At 39.2% G+C, this 15637-nt stretch overlaps 2 protein-coding genes across 4 annotated transcripts in view; one reads left to right on the top strand and one right to left on the bottom strand.

Moving 5' to 3' along the window:
• The window catches only part of LOC145520805 (uncharacterized), a 210770-nt gene extending 198454 nt beyond the window's left edge, over nucleotides 1-12316 (bottom strand). For all 3 annotated transcript variants that reach the window (XR_014064836.1, XR_014064837.1, XM_081528270.1), the window contains exon 1: nucleotides 11339-12316. The gene's annotated coding sequence lies outside the window, so the exon portion shown is untranslated. The remainder of the gene's footprint in view (nucleotides 1-11338) is intronic.
• LOC145520804 (uncharacterized) overlaps nucleotides 11633-15637 on the top strand; it is a 244974-nt gene continuing 240969 nt past the window's right edge. The window contains exon 1 of the mRNA XM_081528269.1: nucleotides 11633-12555. Within this exon, the coding sequence (XP_081384395.1) occupies nucleotides 12330-12555 (226 nt within the window). The 5' untranslated portion in view covers nucleotides 11633-12329. The remainder of the gene's footprint in view (nucleotides 12556-15637) is intronic.

Here is a 15637-nt window from a genome sequence, read left to right as displayed (position 1 = left end):
AGGCTTACTTGGATTTTTTAAAAATAAATAGTATTTTTCTTAGAAGAAAACATAGGCAGAACACTTTATGACAAAAACTGCAGCAACATCCTTTTTGAACCACCTCCTAGAGTAACAAAAATAAAAACAAAAATAAACAAATGGGAGTTAAATAAACCTAAAAGCTTTAGCAAAGCAAAGGAAAAAATAAACAAGATGAAAAGACACCTCCAGAATGGGAGGAAATATTTGCAAATGAAGCAACTGACATAGGATTAATCTCCAAAATATAAAAGCATCTCATGCAGCTTAATATAAAAAATAAAACAAACAGCAGCTTAATATAAAAAATAAAACAAACAACCTAATAAAAAATGGGTGGAAGACCTAAACAGACATTTCTCCACAGAAGACATACAGACGACCAACAACCACACTAAAGATGCTCAACATTGCTCATTATTGTTGTTGCTGTTGTTGTTTAGGCACTCAGTTGTGTCCAACTCTTTGTGACTCCTTGGACTGTACCCCTCCATGTTCCTCTGTCTGAGGAGATTATTCAGGCAAGAATACCAGAGTGGGTGGTCATTTCCTTCTCCATGGGATCTTCCCAGACCAATGTCTCCTGCATTGGTAGGCAGATTCTTTACCACTGAGCCACCAGGGAAAGTTGCTCATTATTAGAGAAATGCAAATCAAACCTACAATGATGTATCACCTCACACCGGTCAGAATGGCCAACATCAAAAAAAAAGTACAAACAATAAATGCTAGAGAGGGTGGGGAGAAAAGGGAACCCTCTTGCACTGTTGATGAGAATGCAAATTGACACAACCACTATGGAAAACAGTATGAAAGTTCCCTAAAAAACTAAAACTAAAACTGCCATATGACCCAGCAATACCACTACGGGGCATATACTCTGAGAAAACCATAATTCAAAATGCCACAATATTGCAGCAATATTTTACAATAGCCAGGACATGGGAGCAAACTAAATGTTCATTGACAGATGAATGGATAAAAAGATGTGGTACATATTTACAGAGAAATATTCCTCAACTATAAAATGGATTGAAACTGGGTCATTTGTAGTAATGAGGATGAACCTAGAATCTGTCAGACAGAGTGAAGTAAGTCAGAAAGAGAAAACAAATGTCATATATTAATGCATACATACGGAATCTAGAAAAATGGTACTGATGAATCTATCTGCAGGGCAGGAATAGAGTTGCAGACATGCAGAATAGACTTGTGGATATAGTAGGGGAAGGAGAGGGTGGAACAAATTGACACTGACACATATATACTACCATGTGTAAAATAGGTAGGTAGTGGGAATGGTGGGAACCTGCTATTTAGCACAGGGAGCTCAGCTCAGTGCTCTGTGATGACCTAAGAGGATGGGAGGAGGCTTAGGAGGGAGGACATATATGTATACTTGTAGCCAATTCCCATTGTACAACAGAAAATAATACAACATTTTAAAGCCATTGCACTCCAATTAAAAAATAAATAAATAAAAAATTATGTTTCTCTGAACATTATTGTTCTTTTATATTTTAAAAACATGTCAATTTATGTTAGATAGAAATTGCTAGATCATAGAGTGTGTATAGACTTAGTGTTAGTAGAATATTGCCAGTTTTCTCAAGTGGCTGTATATATCAGTTAACACATCAGCAATATATGAAAATTTCATTGTTAATAATTCATATTCAGAAACATGATTATTATTAACTGACTAGTTCATTTGGAGGCATAACATTATTCCTTCAGTTCAGTTCAATTGCTCAGTCATGTCCGACTCTTTGTGAACCCATGGGCTGCAGAATGCCAGGCTTCTCTGTCCATCACCAACTCCTGGAGCTGGCTCAAACTCATGTCCATTGAGTCGGTGATGCTATTCAACCATCTCATCCTCTGTCATCCCCTTCTCCTACTGCCTTCAATCTTTCACAGCATCAGGGTATTTTCCAATGAGTCATTGGAAACACTGTATCTTAGCAAGCATTAATTCAAAGTGGTCTTCCCATGATTACCATCCCTGGTATCAATGCATATAACTTTAGCTGCACAGTAATTAGACTTATGAACATACATCGCTGAACTACCTTACTGAACATACTTTATGTTCACACTTTACAGAACATACTTTATACTTCATTAAACTCCCATATGTTCATAATTTACTGAACATACTTTACTGAATTCTCCAGACAAGAATACTGGAGTAGGTAGCTATTCCCTTCTCCAGGGGATCTTCCTGACCCAGGGATAGAACCGAGGTCTTCCCCATTTGCAGGCAGATTCTTTACAGTCTGAGCCACAAGGGAAGCCCCTTTATATAACTTAAGTTGCACATTAAGTGGACTTATGAACATATGTTACTGAATTACTTTTTTTTGTTACTATTTTATCTTTCATTCTTTCCTGTAACTTATGGATCACTTCCTCTGAATAAAGTACATCCTTTAGTAGTTATTTCTTTTAGGCCTGTGGTTGCATGACAAGTTCTTAACTTTAAGAACTATCATGTACATGACAACTTCTTAACTTTATTTTTTACTCCTGCTTTAGCTGGTAAAAAAGTTCTAGATAGTTTTTCTTTTTGTTTGATGATATAAGTCCCTTGTCTCTATTGTTCTGATGAAAAGTCTGCTGTTAGTCTAATTGTCATACCTTTCTAAATAATATATTCCCTCTGTTGCTGCTGCTGCTGCTGCTAAGTCATTTCAGTCATGTCCGACTCTGTGCGACCCCATAGACGGCAGCCTACCAGGCTCCCTCGTCCCTGGGATTCTCCAGGCAAGAATACTGGAATGGGTTGCCATTTCCTTCTCCAATGCATAAAAGTGAAAAGTGAAAGTGAAGTCACTCAGTCGTGTCCGACTCGTAGGGACCCCATGGACTGCAGCCTACCAGGCTCCTCCATCCATGAGATTTTCCAGGCGAGAGTACTGGAGTGGGCTGCCATTGCCTTCTCTGATATTCCCTCTGGTAGCATTTAAAATTTCTCTGTATTACTGATGTTCTGCGGTTCAACCAAACTATTTCCAGGGTTTAAATTATTTTTATTTATCCCACTTGAGTGACAAAGTGGCAACAGCCCAGGTTTATTTTTGTTAATTTTACAACCTCAATTAAAAGAGTTCCTTGTTCTCTAGTATCCTAGAAGTCCTAGGTTTAGTGCTCATTAGATAAATGTGTTTTCTTTGAATAATACCTATAGCCTGAGAGCTGGAATACAATCATTGGAAAGACTTCAGTCATGTGCCAATACCTGAGGTGATAAGGTCTATGGTCAGCCCACCCTAACTGCATATATCAGGAACTAGGGAACAGCCATTCCACAAACACTTATGGGATTTTGAGTGATATTACAGATATTAGAGACTGCTCCCAAACAACAGGGGTAGAGATGTTCTGTGAGGATATCCCCTATAAAGAAGGGCTAAGACATATTTGGTCAAAGAGTTAGCATTTGAGTAGGGAGTAGTGATAAGCAAAATCATGAGAGCAGATGTTTCTGCTGGGGTAGAAATTAGACAAATTCTTGTAGTTGTTTGGCAGATCAGATGTAAAGATGATATTATGATATTATGATTGCAAAGGTAGGCTGGAAATAGAAGGACATGAGGTGTCAAGCTATACATTTGAACTTCTCTTTGGAAATAGCAGGCTTTCTTCGTGGCTCAGATGGTAAAGAATCTGCCTTCAATGCAGGAGACCAAGGTTCAATCCCTAGGTTGGGAAGATCCCCTGGGGGAGGAAATGGCAACCCATTCCAGCATTCTTGTCTGGAGAATCCCATGGACAGAGGAGCCTGGCGGGCTACAGTCCATAGGGTTGCAAAGAGTCGGATACGACTGAGCGACTAACACTTTTCTTTGGAAAGAGTGGAATTTATTGAAAGATAATCGGTAAGATAATAATGTGGTCAGGAATGTATTTGACAGGAGAAGAAAATTTTGTTTGTAAGAGGAGTTTAGCTTAAGGAGAACATTGAAGAGTGCTTGGGGCAGAATTTTGTTTCCTCAAAATTTGTATACTGAAGCTTAACCCTTACATCCTTACAATGTGACTGTATTTAATGATAAGAGCCTTTCAAAAGATGCTATGTCAAAAGCCTGTTAAGGTGCCTCCCAACCCAACCTGACAGGTGTTTTTCATGAAGAGGAAATTTGGACCCGTAAAAAGGTACATCAGAGGCCTATGTACACAGAGGAAAGACCATGTGAGGACACAGTAAGAAGGTGTCCATCTGCAAGCCAAAGAAAGAGGAAGGAACCAAGCCTCCTGACACCTTGATCTTGGATTTCTAACCTCATCAACTGTGAGAAAATTAATTTCTGTATTTTAAGCCACTCATCTGTGGTACTTTGCTACAGTGGCCCTAGCAAACTAATATAGGGAGTGATTTCAAAATTTCTAATACTGTAGTAGTAAAAGCAGGAAAAAGTTATTTTAGAGGTAAAACCTACCAGACTTGCCAACAGATTGTATGCTAGGCATAAGGGAGAAGCAGCAGCAAACCCTCTGTTAAATATCCTTTAGAATTAAATTATAAAGCAAATTCCCACATATCGTTTGGTTGATAAATTCTTAGAGTAGGTATGTAAAATCTGTGGCGATGCACCATGTGGCAACGCCAGTCTGTTATATCTCTTAGTATATATGAAAGCTTGTTGATTCCTAATCTTGCTTAAAGGCAGGAGAGATCCATAAAACAGCACTTCACATTTATGATACTATATTCACTTCCCTTGAAGAGTAGGCTCTGCCAATGCCTGGAAACAAAAGCAAGCTGAGTAGTTTCACAAAGGCTTAGGGTTGCTCCTACAGCTGCAGCTTGATAGTGGCAGTGGGAAATTAAAACTTTTTAGCTCTCCCTAAGCTGTTTTCTTACAGATGGTACTGGGAGTTGATTTTTGTATATGTGTTGTATATGATGGTTCTGGCCAAGGAGAAAAAGCTCATAAGACCATCTACTCTCTCATTCAATTTCCTAGAGCAAAAATCAAATTAAGATAAGAATATTAATAGGTAACTGCAGTCTTTTAAAATTATAGGTTTGAATGGAGGATTTTAAGTGACTTCTTTGGTGTTTACTTACTTCATATACACTCAGTAAATTATGTAGGCATTTATTACTACTGTAAAATGGAATTTTTAGAACTAAGTGTTTACTCATAAGTTTGAAGTATGCACTTTCTGTAATATATAGACTGGTTTATAATGTGGTGTACATAAAAATGACTTAAGGTATATAATTAAAGAAAATTTTCAAAATCTGTAATTTCTTCTATTGTAGATCTTTTTATTGTTGTGAAAGGATTACCATATAATGCAGTAAAACACTGTGCATACATCTCATTTTACTTGGATATACTGGCCAACTTTTCAATTGAAAATATTTGCCTCCAGAGGAAGAAGATAGGCTTTGGATTTCTTGTTTGTATTCAGTCTATAAAAATCAATGCCAGGTTGGCAGGTTTGTAAATATGTACTATGGGTAGCAGTTCCATGGCAGTCATTCCCCTCCCCCAATCCCTTGCACAAATCTCTCTGTTAAGTTGCTAATAAAAATATGCATGCAAGGAATTCTGAAAAATTTTATGAGTCAGCAAAGTGTATTTGTTGAGAGATCTGTGGCAAAGATTTCTACTAGTCTTCTAATAGTCTTATTAAGACTCTACTCCTGTGTCATGCTTTGGGTTTATGCTTTCAAACAATTTTTGTGAATCATTAGAGTTTTGCATTTACCCCTTTGAAATAAGATATGCATGACACATTTTCTGTGGCTTAGGAAAAATAAGATTTTAAGAGTTCATGAACTATTTTTTAAAAAAGAAAATGACAGGAATCAGTAACAGTGGAGTGGGCACTACATTTTTAGCCAAACATCAAGTTTAGAAACAGAAAATAATTACATATTTTAAAGAATGCTGGAAAAAATATAAGAATGTTATTTTGAATCAGATTTTTAAATTAGTAATACAACTAGAATCCCTAAAATTAGCTTATTTATATTATTTTTCACATTTTGATTACATAATTTGAATATAAAGTAAACAAGAGGTTGTTATTTTAGAATATCACATGGAACTACACATTTCTCCTCCCTTCTGGAATAGTCTATTTTGTTATATATACTTTTTTAGAGTATATGCTACTTGAAAACTTACTCAATAATCTCTTCCAAACAATAAAAAATTCAGTCTTCTCTTTTTTTTTTCTGTTAAGTAATGTTATTTTGTCTTCTGTTTTTTTTAAACAATATTTAAAACATAAACTTGCACTTCAAAATGTATGATAAAATTATTCTTTAATTTGCAACAACCCATTCCTCTTATTAATAGCCTGGCAGTTGGTGATATGTATTCTATATCATGCATTAGATAATTATGATTTTTAAGGACCATGAATGAAATGCATGCTGACTGCTAATTCTTAGTACCCATATAAATCACCAAAATCTACTTCCAGAGGGCAAAGTGTGAAAAATCAATTTAAAAAATGTAATATGGGAATGAGAAAAGAATCTGTTCGTTGGCAAGAAAAGCAGTATGAAAGGGTTATTAGCTGGAAAAAGATGAATATCTGATGATGGCTCCCAGAGCACTCTAAAGTATGTTAGATACAAGATGGCTTTGAGGATATGTGTAACCAAATTGTCTCTTTTGCCTGTTTTAATGAAAGAGGCATTGTGATATACTCATGCTGTTTTCAAACTGAGAGCCTTAAATAACTGCTCTAGTGACCAGAAATCACATGTAGCTCCTTAAAAACTAAATGCCATGGTACTTAGGAATAAAACAAAATGTAGTTCAATTTTGCTGTTTTCTGAAAAGACTAATGATCTTGTAACCAGAAAACTGATGCTCCTAAATAGTTATCATCAGAGAGCTGACGATATAAATACAGAGCAACGGATTCTTATGGAAGCAACCCCGTTTATTTCAGAGCAATACAGAAAAAGTTTTAATTGATAAAATCACTTCAAATCCCAATACCCAGAAACCAACTGCTAGCATTCTGATGACAATCCTTCCAAAAACTTTATTTACACATGTCCATACAAATAAATATATGCACGTGAAGTTGCTCTGTACTTGCTATTTCACACCCTCTTCTTAAGTTTTTGTTCAGCTATATGTCATGGAATTCTTATCAATGAATATAGGTCACTATGATTCTCTTTAATGACTATGTAATGATTCATCATATGGAGACACCAAATTTTACCTGGCATGCTGCAGTCCATGGGATCATGAAGAGTTGGATACAACTTAGTGACTAAACAATAACAAATACTTTATTTTAACCTACCCTCCATTGACTGGTTTCCAGACTTTTCTTTTTGGTGGGCCTGGAAGAGTTATTATAAACAATGAAGGGAACATAGTTGTACACAATCTTTGCACTCACGGTAAGTTCCTACAAGAGGAATTATTGAAATCAGAAAAGCAAGGGTGAACAGTGAATGTGTTTGTTTGGTTGAGTTCTGAACAGTGTAGACAGGGCCCCTGGGAAGCCTGTCCAGGGTGAAGACTCAAGTGCAGCAAATCCCCCATTCTCTAATGACCTTCCCTCTTATGGGTTGGCCTGGATTCTCCTCTGCCTGCTGATACTCAGGCTGTTGAGTTCCAACATACAGAACAACTTTTTAAACTGGTCTTATCAGCAGTATTTTGATTCATGGAGGCAATCTTAACAATAGACACATTTGCATTCATCACTTGGGTCAGGATTTAATCAAATCCTGTTGATCAAATTGATTAATATTGAAAAATGTGACGGGATATGCCCTCCATATAACACTTTTGATAACAACTTGTTACTCACATGTGATGGTAATCCTAAGGGTGCCCAGTGATATGACCCACCCTCTCTGCCTGGCTTCTGAATGTATTTTAAAATAAGACAAAGGTGTTATGGAGATGGGGGTCAAAATATCTCCTTTCTTATTGGTTAATTGATATTGGAAAACGTGTTTTAAGTTTTTAGGAAAATGAGATTTCTAATACAGAGCCCTTGGCTTAGGCTGACTTTCCTCCCAGAAACAGGAGTTGACCATCCCAAGCTGTCCCTAGTAAACTTGCAGAATAGCAGAGTAGGAAAGACCAAAAACTTTCCGAGGAAAGTCCTACTTCCAGGAAGGGTAGGACTGGTATGCATGTTCTCACATTCTTCTTCACAACCCTCAAAACAGAAAATTAAATCTACTCCTCTAGGACTGAGTGAGGGAAAGGAAGAGAAGGGCCAATTTTGTTACATGAAGGGAGTGCCTCCTCAAGGAGGAAAACATAGAGAATAGAGAAGAAAATGTTTGCCCAATAATGTGCTCTGTCTAACAGTATTTTGTTACTTCAGGTAGGATTAAGATTATTGAACTTGTATCCAGAAACTTAAGATCCAAATTAAAAACTAGGCAATGTAATGGTGAACCATAATTTCTGAGAAAGTTGGAAGGAATGGGTAGGGGAGACAAAGGAGTGGAGCTATTTTTCCCTAAACTATTAAAGCAAAGTGAAAGTCACTCAGTCCTGCCCTGCTCTTTGCGACCCCATGGACAGTCCATGGAATTCTCTAGGCCAGAATACTGGAGTGGGTAGCCTATCACTTCTCTAGCGGATCTTCCCTCCCCAGGAATCGAACCAGGGTCTCCTGCATTGTAGGCAGATTCTTTACCAGCTGAGCTACCAGGGAAACTATTAAAGTCCATTGTTTTATGGTTATAGTTAAAGGAAAAGCCATTATGCCCCTACTCAGAGTGTATGGGATGAGATAATCCACATGTTCAGAGTCTGGACTTCTGTGTTTAACTTGGATTAAGAAGACTACTTATTGAATCATATTCAGACAAGAATGTTTTAAACATGAAAGAAAAGCAAAAGTCGCTCAGTCATATCTGACTCTTTGTGACCCCAGGGACTGCAGCCCCCAAGGCTCCTCTGTCCACGGGGATTCTCCAGGCAAGGATACTAGAGTGGGCTGCCATGACCTCCTCCAGGGGATCTTCCCAAATCAGGGACTGAACCCAGATCTCCCACATTGCAGGCAGATTCTTTACCAACTGAGCCACCTGACCTATTTCGACAGATAAACTTGCAGATTTATACACATACTAGGTAAGAAGCATAAATGAGCAAAGAACTCCAGGTTAAGAAAACTAATAGCATATACCTGATGCAGAATGGCAAGTGATACTAAGCCTCATAATGGGGCAGGTGGTAGGGTGTGATTGGGAATAGCAAACTCATGCTTAGTCTAAATGGATCAGCCAGTAGTAAGGTGCTTACGATTTTCTTAATTTTTCCAGAGACTCTGAAAATTTAGATTTTATACAAAATCTACATTCTAAAGATGACAACGTCATTTAAAAGGGATCAGAGGGACTTCCCTGGTAGTCCAATGGTTAAGAATCTGCTTGCCAATGCAGGGAACACTGGTTTGATCCATAGTGTGGAAGGATCCCACATGCCACGGAGCAAAGTAAGCCCATGTACCACAGCTACTGAAGCCCACACATTCCAAAGCCCATGCTCTGCAACAAGAGACGCCACCTCACTGCCACCACATTGCGAAGCCTGAGTGTCACAACTAGAGAAAGCCTGCATGTACCAGGAAGAAAGGTCCACTCGTTAAGACTCCACCTTCCAATGCAGAGGGTGCAGGTTTAATCTCTGGTTCAGTAACAAAGATCCCACATGCTACACAGCCAAAAGATAAAAATAAAATAAAAAACGATCAAAGCTCCAAAAACGTGAGAAGCCCAGAATACCGTAATGTTGTTCGGGCTGGAAAAATCTGATCAGTTCACCCCACTGTGACATTGAAGCGCTTCCTACTTTCTGTAATTCCTTTCATTACTTGCTCCAGATTCAAAGTCTAGATGAACTCTGGCAACAATTTTATAATCTCAACCCTTTCCATTTATCTTAGAGAATAGAGTAAAAGTTTCTGATCCCGTTAGCTTCATTAGTAAGAATAAGCAGCTAAAGTTTTACTTACAAGTTCAAACACAAGGTTTGGAAAATTGTGACACATGGCCAATCCAGATTATTGCTTTTTTTGGTTGTTAAATATTTTTTTGGGGTGGGCAGGCCAGGTGGCTTGCCGGGATCTTGATTCCCCGACCATGGATTGAACGCAGGACCTCAGCAGTGAAAACAAAAGCCGTAACCACTGCACCACTGAAATTCTTATAAATAAATTTTATTAGAGTATAACTATCCCTGTTTGTGTATGAAACATCTATGGCTACTCTTTTGCTCCAAGGGTAAAGTTGATAGTTAGGGCCTAAACCACTTGGCCTGCAAAGCTGAAAATATGTATTAACTTGCCTTTCATAGAAAAACTTCACAGATTCTTGTGAAAGAAAAAAAGGGAATTAATAATCAGTACCAAAAAATGAGAAAGAGCCATTACACATGCCATATATGATGTAGCTGTAAAATTTGCACCTGGGACTTCCCAGGTGGCTCAATGGTAAAGAATCTGCCAGTTTAGGGGCTACGGGTTCGATCCCTATTCCAGGAAGATCCCATAGGCCGCATAGCAACAAAGACTGCACCACAACTACCGAAGCCCACTATCCTTGAGTCTGTGCTCTGTAACAAGAGAAGCAGCCATAATGAGAAAGCCCTTACTCGAAGCAACTAGAGAAAGCCCATGCAACAGTGAAGACCCAGTGCAGCCCAAATAATTAGTTAATTAATTAAGAAAAAAAAAAAAGAAACCACTTTCCAATGCAAGTGGTTTAGGCCCTAACTATCAACTTTACCCTTGGAGCAAAAGAGCAGCCATAGATGTTTCATACACAAACAGGGATAGTTATACTCTAAGAAACCACTTTCCTATGGACATAGGTTCGATTCCTGGTTAGGGAAATAAGTTTCCTTAGGGAAACTACAGAGCCCAAGTGTCTTGGAGCACACACCACACAACTAGAGAGAAGTCTGCACACCAAAAGGAAGATCTGACACAGCCAAAATTAAAACGAATAAATATTAAAGAAAAATGTTTATAAAATAGACTCCTAATATAGTCAGGTAACATATAGCAAATATACATGTAATATATCTTTTCTTTGCAAAACTGTGCTAAGTACTAGGATTAAAACTAGGTGCTTATATTCAAAGACCTTAGGAACTAGATTGAAACAACCGATCATAACGCATGATATTTCAGGAAAGTGGAAGAGAGTCGAAAAGGCACATCAAAGCTGGGAGGAGAACGCAAAACAGAATCTAGTCTGTCAGCAAACATGCGCATATTGTGTTTTTACCAAAAATATCAGACATCTTTGCCAATTATTAAAGCTTGAATAACAAGAACAAAAAATAAACTATACCTTTCTATTAAGCTTTTTTCCTCAGGTTTTATCTTGTTCCTTCCTTTGGAACATATTCCTCTATTTCTTCATGTTATTCGACTCTCGGCGTTGATTCCCGTGCATTTGACGAAGTAGCCACCTTCCCGCTCTGGAAGGAGAGCCTCATGCGGATGGACCTTATCCTGCAGTCCAACCCCATCTCTTGGTCCGTCGTCTCTCACCCTTTGTGACCCGCCTACAGTCTACTTTATTCTTCTCGGCTCCCAGTGGGTGAGGCTGTGACCAGACCTGTCAGCCTCCTGAAGGGGGATCTCGGTGGGCACCTGACTGTGGCTGACAGGAAGCCCCGCTTCCTGTGGCTGCCCTTCTAGAAGCACATAGACATGGTCCTGTGGGGCCGGCAGGGTACAGAATACGACAGAACCAGACCATCTGGAGGTGTTTCCTGTGCGGCAGCAGCAAATCTTGGGGCTCCAGACGAGCTTGGAAGCTCCCGTGTGGGGGCTGGGTGGCACCAAGATGGTGACACAGTTCCCTGAGGGGCGTCTGTGCACAGCCTCTGCACGAGGACCAAGCGTGAGCTGCTCTTCAGGCTGGAGCTCCTCACAAGCCAAAGAGGCCTCTTTCTCAGAAAGACGGGGCACCTTTTATTTATTCAGCTTTCTGTGGCCAAGCCCTGGGAGGAGGGAGCCTAGTGAAAACTGTCTCTGACGGTTACTGTCCTCTAGGACCCAGGAACAGAAGCTTCCCGAAAAGATATAGGTGCTCCAGTGCGCAGCTGTGGGAGAGCTGAAGATAGCCTCTGAGGTCCCTGGAAAGGATCACAGTCATCCTTAGCACCTGTTTAATCAGAAGCCGCCCCTCAGACTGCAGCTATGAGGATAAACAAACAGACCTCTTTCACAGAAAGACGGAGTATGTCTCAGTTCGCTGTCTTCCCTGAGCTCCACGGGGTCAGCCTGCCCAGAACTGTGTCTCAGGTAGTTACAGTCCCGCGAGACGTGGGAACATGAGTCCCCTCAGCCTCCAGGGCCCTGGTGTTCGAAGGGCGTCTCTGGGGCGGCGTTCGCTAAAACCAGACACTAGTCAGTCAGAGGAGAGTGGGAAGACGGCGCCCAGGGGCTGGACAGACAGCAACTGCCTGGAAAAGAAAAGGAAAAAGGAAGAAAAAAGGAAGATGGTGCCCGCCAGCCAGAACACAAAGACGGCCTCTGCTGACTGGAAAGAAGCAGAAGGTGGGTGAGTAGATTGTGCCCAGAAGAAAAAAAAAAACATAGAAGATGGTGGCCACCAGCAGCAGGTTGGCTGTGGACTCCTGAGAAGCCTGAGCCTCAAGCTGGGCTTTAAAAGCGGGTAAGCTTCCTTCGCAGCAAGTTTGCCGCCTCTGGATGTACAACCTCTTTCTCGGCCGAAGGCAGGTGAATCCCATCATGCCAGCCCTTTGAGAGTCTTTCTCTGATGGTCATAGCTTTGTGGGTCTCGTGCACGTGAGCCCGGTTAGTTTTAAGTTATAGAGGGCTCATCTCTCAGGTGCAGGTCTTAAAAGTTGGGGTGTCTACTGTGGGGTTCAAGCTGCTTACTTATCAGGGAGAAGCTCAGGTTTTGAGTCCCCTCCTATCTGAGTCACTGTGCAGTGGATGGAGTTTATGGCGGCAGCTGTGTTCCAGCCTCTTCTACTTGCTCTGATGCGGGCCTTCTCTTGTTTGCTAGGAACAGGGGAGTTGCTTGGTTTTTAGGTTTTTTCCCCAGAGGAAGTTGTTCCATGAATAGCTACCGATTCAGTGTGTCCATGGGGGGAGGTGAGCCCCGGATCCTTCTCTATTGCTGTCTTGAACCAAAACCAGTTTGTCCTTGCACCTTATTTTGAATTTAAGTGTAAACATTTTCCACCATTAGAGTCTCTCTTGGACTATGAGACTCTAAAATAGGGTTTAGTGGTTTGGGTTAAATTTACATGTGATCAGACTGTTAACTCGAAAATTGCTAAAAATTAGAAGAAAACTGTGTAATAGTGATAGGAACTGGATGTGAAAGCAGCCAAGAAAAAAAATCTGACCGATAACATCAAAAAAGGTAGAGTTAATTTGTCTCAGGCGACAGGAAGTCTGGATATCAGTGTCCAGAGTTGGCACAATTGTTCAGTGTTATCATCAGAGATCAGAGACCCTGGACACTTTATCTGTCTTTGCATATTGGTCTCTTTGGTTTACAGGTTTCACCCTCATGGTCTCTTTATGACTGTTACACATCCATAAATCACATTTGTATTTCAACTGGAAATAGGCTAATAGGGCCAGAGGGAAAAATGGACTCTGCCAGCCAACGTCCCTTTCTCCCTCACTCTCAGCTCTCTCTGGCTTCCTCTCTTTTTCCTTCTCTTTCTCTGTTTCAGTAAACTTCAAGTATAATGTATTGGGTTGGCCAAAAAATTTGTTCTAGTTTTCCTATGATATGAAAAACCTGAGATAACATTTTAGCCAAGCTAGTACATTTTAGATTTAAGTACAGACGGTTGAATGTTCATAGATTGATTGCACCTGTGTAACCAACCTCCAGGTTAAGAGTTAAAGCCTTATCAGCCCCTACAAAGATCCCCATTTCCATTGTAGACAATGGTGGTCACTGTCTTGACTTCTAACTGCATAGCATAGGTTTTCATAGTTTTGAACTTTATGTAAATGGAATTATACAGTTATACTCTTTTATGGCTGATATCTTTTGCTAAATGTTATGGTTGTGATATGCATCCTCAGTGTTGGATATAATTGTAGTTTGTTCATTCTCACTGTAATACAATATTCTATTTTATGATTATTCATTATTTATCTGTTTCACTGTTAATTGACATTTGGGTTGTTTTCTGTATTGGACTACTATGAATTGTGTTATAAATAGTCTTGTGCATTTTTATTTGTTTTTGGTAATTAGACACATGCATTTCTGTTGGGGGTATACCTAGGAGTGGAAGGTCTAATTCATACTTAGTGCTAAACATTAGTAGATGCTACCTAAGAGTTTTTTTCTAGGAAGTTTTACTAATTTATACTTCCACTGAATCTCTTGAGTTCCATAGCTGCACATCCCTGACAACACTTGATATGATCCACTTTTTAAATTTTAGACATTATAACTGTTATAAGGTACATTTATTAGAAATTTCATCCAGAAAATACTGTTTACAAATCATTACCTAGAATTATGTCATAAAATCAATCCTAGGTGCAAGGAATTAACATTTTTGCATCTATTATGGGCAAAAACTGAAGAGGATATGAATAACTTCTGGGAAGTCAATACTCAAAGACTCTGAAGAGGGGAGAGTCTGAGAAATGGACCATAGGGTCACCATTGCAGTGTTCAGCAAGGAAGACATTAACTTCTGTGATTCACTTAGCTTCTCCTTGCTCAATCCTGGTGAGAGACTGATCTCTCTTATGCAACAAGGATATTGAGAAATGAATGTAAGCAATACACATTTGTAACGACGAAAGATCAGGTTCAAAGATGCTAGAATCTTACTTAATTGAAAAGGAAAAAAAAAATAGGAATCAAGAGAAGAGCGATTGAATGTCCATAGGGGCAGAACTGGAAAATTCTTGTGTTATTGCTTTGGGATAACAGTTATTTTAAACTTCATTTAGTATAGCATAAAAGGTACGCTATCTAGTAAGAATAGTTTAGATTCTACTCACAGAATTAATCTATTTAGTGAACAAGTCAGCAGACACTGTATTGATTCAATCCTGAAGCACTTTAGAAGCAGGACCCTTACAAAAATCCTACCACCATGAAACCAGTTGGAAAGTGAGTTGATGGTCTGAATCATGTTATAAAGTTATATATCCTTCTTAAGTTGATCTCCAGTATAACATAGTATAGCAGGGAAGCCACCTGGAACAGTACACAAGTTAAACACTCAAATGTCTGCTGTGGCTAGAGATGTGACACAATTGAATCAAATAAGACTGACAGGGACAGCCATGTACTCAGGAAGGCGTATCTCTCCCAAAGTTGTTAGGGGATACTTAAATCAGAGATATTTTAAGAAACTTGGATCCACAGTTGCTAGATTTTCTCATTTTTACCCAGATTTTCATTTTTAAATATCTAAATCTTATCATATAATTAAATTTGTTATGAAACACCACCAGTCAAAAAAACCTGTCTGCAAGTGAAATAGGAAGTGCAGTTTGTAACCTCCAGTGAAAGAAGAGAGTTTGGAGTGAGAAGCTTGGATTACTCTCTCTACTCCACACCAGTTATGTGATACATTTTTTTTTTCTAAATTTTTGCTGTGCTGGGTCTTTGTTGTGGTGT

Source organism: Giraffa tippelskirchi, chromosome 9, assembly GCF_054371585.1.
Source record: "Giraffa tippelskirchi isolate mGirTip1 chromosome 9, T2T-mGirTip1v1.2.pri, whole genome shotgun sequence".
Lineage (NCBI taxonomy): Eukaryota > Metazoa > Chordata > Mammalia > Artiodactyla > Giraffidae > Giraffa > Giraffa tippelskirchi.
The sequence above is the reverse complement of the archived record's forward strand: the minus strand, read 5'-3'. Positions and strand labels throughout refer to the sequence as shown.